Raw genomic sequence first — 6,575 nt, 5'->3', positions numbered from 1 at the left:
AAGTTGAAGGTTCAATCCTTTATCCCTATAATGATTTTATATATACACAAACTACTAAATGTTTTAGTGCTAAAATTTTGTGTAAATGTTTTTAAAACATAAATTACACAATTTAAAAACAAATCCATCAAATAGATATTCATGAAATAATCTAAAAATATGAACCAAAATTGCATATAAAAAAAACCCTAATCAACTATAAAATTTGAAATATGATATCCATATCGACTATAGGATTAAGTTGTATACTAAAATTCATAAAGTAATTTCATTATTTCATTAAAAGCGTACATATATATAATACAACCATCTAACTTAAGTACCTAGTCAACATACAAAATTATGTTCGAATTGACACGTAAGTTTATTTTAACCCTAACCCTAGGTAAAAAATACATCTTTAAACATGATACATTTACATATATATAGAGATATTCAAAGCCATCATCGCTGACCACCGACCAAAAAAAAAAAAAAAAAAAAAAAAAAAAGGAAAAAAGAACTAAAAACAAACAATTCCCCATAGACTTTCTCCAAGTCAAAATCTCTTAATTTGGATATAAAATCCCCATATCTCTCTTTTCCTTTTTCTTCTCAAATCTCATTTTTTTCCTCTCTTTTTTTGTCTCTCTCCAATTTCAAATGGGCAATGCAGCCTCTCCATGTTTTCTATCCATTTCCATCTCCCACCGCCGCCGTACCTCCGCCGTGAAGCTCATCTTTTCCGATGGACCGACCAAATTCCTTTTCGGGAACCACCATGTCGCCGGTGAGATCATGTTCCAATTCCCCGACATGATGGTCTGCCATGCCGAATCCTTCTTCATCGGTCACCCGATCCCGTCTTTAGCCATCAACGACAAGCTTCTCATAGGCGAAACCTACTTGGTTCTCCCCATCGATCGGTTCGCCTCCATCGACGTTCTCTCTACCTCGTCGCTCGCTATGATCGCAGCAGGTAATGCATCGGCGGAAAAATTCTCCGGTCCGTGTCCGTTTGAGTACGTAAGAGGAACAAATGGGAGAGTTTTGATTAAGGTGATGCCGGAGTTTATTGTTAGGCTAATATCTCAGGCTGCAATGGACGGCGGAGGAGGTGATGGCGGAGGTGGTGGGTTTCTTTGTAGTACGCCGGAATTGAAGAAACATTACGATCAACTTGTTGGAACGTCAAAAGGGCAAGTTTGGTCCCGAAATTGGAGACTATTTCGGAGTATAAAATTAGGTATTCGCCTTGTAGATTTGTAGGGTTTAAACTTAAACAAAAGAAGGCTAAATAAGTCATTTCGTTTTTCCTTTTTCTCGTTTTTTTTCTGGTTTAATTGTACAAAAAGAGAGAGAAATTTGAGTAATATTATCAACTCTTATTCTTATTTTTGAATTTTATAAATTGGTTTTGTTGCAATTTTTTTCTTCTTCCCACCAGAGAGAAATAACGGTTTCCAGAGTTTGGTTTTTTAAAAAAAAAACCCCTATTTTCAATTAGTTTGGAACTATATATGTATATATATAAGGGTTGTTTTGGGGGAAATTTTTATATTTTTTATTTTTTTGAAATGGTATTTTTTTTAAGGTTGTGATGGATGATTTTTTTTTTTTTTTTTTAAATGTCGATGTTATTGTGCAATTAATTTGAAATTCTATAAAGAAGGACTTATGACTTGGAGTTGGAAGTTTAAATTTATATATCCCAATATGTTTGAATTAATATGATATTGGGGTGGATGATTTTTTTTAGTTCAACGAAATTGTGGGATGAAGTATCGAATCATCTAATATTTTTAAAATGATTAATTGATAAAATTACATGGTAAATCATAAGTTTGGAGAGGGAAAAAATGACTACATTTGACTCATAGATTAGGGCTTCAATGTCTGAATTTGTATCGTCATTGTCAATTTAGGTTTTAAGAAGAATATATTAAGTTTTTTTTTTAATAAAAAAATTAAAATTTAAGGAATATGTAGGGGTTACTTTTTTTTTTTTTTTTTTTTTTTTTTTTTTTAATTTTAAGAATACTCTATTAAATCATATATGAGAAATATCGAGGTAAAGAGCGAGGATTACATGTAATACAAGAAAGAGATTAATGAAATTATTCAGAGTGATATGAAATGTACATAAAATTAAGAAAAAATGTTACAAAATGAGCCCTAACCTTTTCTTTTAAAAATATATTAGGGGTAGGGGAATTCAAACTATGAATCTCATAGTTTTTAGTACATTCAGATGCCCATTGAGCTATGCTTAGTTTGCTGAATGATACTTTACCTTATAACAATATCAAATGTAGTTTTATGACGTATATTCTCGACTAGGGAGAGTTCTATACCTCACCTCTTCTTTCGTTTTCTTTGTTTCTTTCTTTTCTTTGTTTTTGTTTTTTTTTTTTTAATTATATGGAGTGGGGGAATCGAACTGCACATATTGAACTAAAGAACCCTAAGATCACATCGAACCAAACTTGTGCATTAAAATCTACCCTTAGAGAAGAATCTTAATAAACAAACAAGGATAGAAAGATTCTTTTTTAAATCATATATAGCGCATATTTGAGAATAATTGTGAAATTGTTAAAATCGCTTTTGTCATGTTCAAAATAACTCTGAAACACATTTATAGTCGCTCAAAATTATATATATATATTAGACAACCCGTCTGTACTTACAACATATGGGTATCAAGAAAACTCATAGCATATTAAGGCTCCATTTAGAATTGTGTTTGCAATTGTAGAAAGTGTTTTTTAGAAAAATCTCAACTCCCTTCCTTGTTTCGTAAATCAAATTATTAATTAATCTAAGAGAATCATTTTTAAATTCTAACGTGTGAAAGTTGATAGTAGTAGCTTTTAGATTTTTGTCAATTTCTTAACCATTTAAATAACTATATTATAATAATATTCTTCTATATTAATATATTTTTCACATATATTTTCAAATTTTAATTGATTCAATTTTTTTATAACAAAAATTATTTTTCTTAAACTTTTGTCAAATAATTTAGATTAAAAAAATAGTTAAAATTCAAATCATATAAAATTTTAAAAAATATATACCACAATAAAGGTTGTTTCCAAACAAAGGAAAATGAACATACTTATTTACAAATATAGCAAAATGTCACTATCGCTATCCGTGATAGACAATGATAGACCGAGATAGACTTCTATCACTATCCATCAATGTCAGTAATAGAAGTCTATCATGGTCTATCACTAATAGACAATGACATTTTGCTACTTGAAAATATTTTCAGCAATTTTACCATTTAAAATAATTATCTTAAATTATAAATTAATTATCAATGTGAAAATAATTAAAATAATAAGCTTTTTTGACTTAAAAATTACCAAACATTAAACCCTATTTTACTTCCTTAATTTATCATTCACTATTTACTTCCTCTCACAGTTGATTTTTTCAAAAACCAAATATTTAAAAAGCTACGTCAACTCCAAACTAAGCTTAATTATAGATAGGCGACCACTATATATTGAACCCATTTTTTCTTACCATTTTATGAAATCCACTTTTCATATCATGAAAATTAGTTTCGAATGATTAAAAGTAGGCTTTTAGAGTGATTATGAAATGACTAAAATCATTTTTGATCATTTCAGAATCACTCTTAAACCTGCATAAAGTCTCATTTGTTAACGATTTTGTTCATAGTATAGAAAGTAGATAAAAAAAAAAAGAAAACTGATGTGAGAGTAGTATTTATTATAAAGCTTATTATTATTATAATTATTATTTTGTCAAAAAAACCAGACAGTTATCTAATAGAAATTAAAACAGTTCCCAAAGACAATTTTTACGTTATCTACTGTTGTTGTTGCATTATTTCGGTTCAACAACTGTGTAGGGTTCTTCTGTTTTGTGTTTGGTTTAATTCAAATTATTGTCATTACTATTTTTTTTTGAGTAAAATTCAAAATGAGTTGTTAATATTAGACAATGACAAGTGAGGAAAAATGGGTATAGATGACAGATCAATTATGGCAGCAAGATTAATAAATGTGACATAATTATTAATATATGTCATTAAAGGGTTTCAGTCAAATAATTCAACTCATAGCACTTATTTGATGGATTTCCAAAGTGAAAATTTCCATCAAATATATTAAATCTATATGGTTATTTTTATCGAATTTTGATTTGAACAATTCCATTATTCTAATTTTTATGGTTCTTTAAAAAGGTTTATCGATCACGCTACTAGATTTTGATTATTGTTTAATATAGTAAAGTTAGACTAGTTAAAATTTGGAGTAGTAGCTTCTATTGTTGCTCTATATTACTTGTGTAATAGAGCAATATAAATTAAGGAAAAAAGTATTGTTGATATTGGAAGTGGAAAAACCAAAAGTAAATAATACTTTTCTCTTTCATTTATTTAATGACAATAAAGATACATTATATAGATGTACAATAAAGGAGAAAAGAAGCAGTTACCTACCAATGAGGATATTAACAAAAATAACAAAAAATAACAAAAACTTGTTACAACTAATAACAACTAACAAAAAATAGCAAAAACTTGTTACAACTAATAACAACTAATATTCCCTCAAGTTGGACTGAAAATGTTAGACAAACCCAACTTGGATTTTATAGCAGAAAACAGTGGAAAGGGAAGAGTGATGGAACACGAGACATACGCAGCAGAATTATGACCTAATTACACTCTAATTACTTTTAATTTAAAGGAAAAATGCATGCAATTAAAGGAAAAACAATAATTAAAAATTACCTTTGAAACTCCCGAAACCCGCTTTTTCTCATTGAATCTCGACTCGAACACGAACGGACCACCACTAGAGTTGATCCACTATCCTCTGGACTCAGAACCGGGTTGTGGGACCTGGTGGATGAAGAAAATCGAGAGAGAGAAAGAGATGGGAAAAAGAAGATGGAGTTTGGGTAGGGTTTGAGTTTTTTTTTTCAGTCCAATTTTAGAAAACAATTTGGCAAAATTGGCAAAACTTTTTAATCCAAAATAGAAAGCCCAATTTATAGAAAAAACCATGCAACAATTGCAAGAACCAAATCCATAAAAACCCAACATCTATAATCTACTATCTTAGTGGGCTTAATGTCTCCACTATAAGCCAACATCTAGCCCACTATTTTGTTAGTGGAATTATCCAATAAAAGTTCGGATTTTCCCACTAACTATAGTCAAAGGGCAAAATAGTCATTTGGTCAAAGTCAAACTTTGACCAAAAAGTCAACATTTTAATTTTTTATGATTTTTTTTTCTGTGTTGACTAATTTTGACCTCCCGAGCATGAATCCACATTCATTTTCTCGAAATTCAAATCACATTTGAATATAAGGTCAGTCAAAGTTTGACTTTTCAAAGTAAAAAATCAACTCTTTGACTTTTTATATCTTTGACCATTTCCATTATTTTCGAGCTTCCGAATATGAACATATTCATATTCTTGATATTTAAATCACATTTAAATATTAAAGCTGTATCTCTAAATTGAAAAATCCGACCACTATATCATATATACTTGTCGTTTCTCTCTCTTCACCTAATTCGAACAATTCGAATTATTCTATCATACCGTTCTAAGTTTATTCCATATGAGCTAGTAGGGGAACCTAATGGACCTATAGATCATGGGCTCGTCCCAACGATCCAAGATTAGTTAGCTAAACTCTTTAAACGGAGCTAATCAATATTCGTTAACTAACAGGTCATTCCACTATAGTCCCGTAATTGCACTCCCCTCACTATAGATATATTTGTGTCCATTTGATATAACCATGATTAGTAAGCCAATCCTTCACAGGTTGTTCGTAATCTCGACTGGGTCATAAAAACCGTTTTACCCCCAAGACTACATCTTGTTTCTAAAGTTCCACTGATCCTCTAATGAACAATTGGTTTAAGGTCCAACTTATAAACCGAATCCCTCTCGGACCAAGGAGAGGGTGTGGCCCCTTGTTCAAGACCTGATTCAGTACTAAAGGGAACAACCTATCTACTATCCCTATAACGGGTAGGAGTGAATTCCGTCTTGCACCCTATGTTCCCAGCTATCCACCCGATCTTACCCCTTAAATGTGAGGCTTATTGGGCTAGCGATGATGAGCTGCCCTCACCTATGCAGATTTAAGGATAATTCCGAGTAAACAGGAGTTCATAGTTAGCTCAGGATTAAGATTAAGTTAACTAGGTCATCAATTAACGAAATAGTCAGTTTTATACATAAAACGACATTTAGAACGTAAAAAGTGACTATTTCATGGTTCAGTCTGATGCAAACTCATTGCATAGGATGCCCTCACTCATATATCTCTATATGAATGATTCAGGATCACATCGTTTGTGCTAACTACAAAGTGGGCCGCATCCATAATGTCCCCAGAACAAGGCGCCCAACCTCATTCATATACTATAGACCATTTTGGCTATATATTTGAACTTGATCCACATTTATGTCACTACATAAAGTTCAAACTACATTAAATAGCATCGAGACCTTAGTTTATTGGATTTAAGATTACAATTTCAATAACAACTTTATCGAAAAACAAAACAGAATATGTTTCTTAAT

General features: G+C 30.7%; 1 protein-coding gene across 1 annotated transcript; it reads left to right on the top strand.

Annotated features, from left to right (window-relative positions):
• Positions 1-604: 604 nt before the first annotated feature.
• On the top strand, positions 605-1,373 carry LOC120071833 (DUF4228 domain protein). The gene is given in 2 exon segments (XM_039024226.2): positions 605-1,186; positions 1,189-1,373. Coding segments are annotated over 2 exon segments (636 nt in total). The 5' UTR covers positions 605-642; the 3' UTR covers positions 1,281-1,373.
• The last annotated feature ends 5,202 nt before the right edge of the window (positions 1,374-6,575 follow it).

The sequence above is a fragment of the Benincasa hispida genome, chromosome 2 (genome assembly GCF_027475165.1).
Source record: "Benincasa hispida cultivar pf3 chromosome 2, pf3_genome.v1.1, whole genome shotgun sequence".
In the NCBI taxonomy this organism is placed as follows: Eukaryota; Viridiplantae; Streptophyta; class Magnoliopsida; order Cucurbitales; family Cucurbitaceae; genus Benincasa; species Benincasa hispida.
The sequence above is the reverse complement of the archived record's forward strand: the minus strand, read 5'-3'. Positions and strand labels throughout refer to the sequence as shown.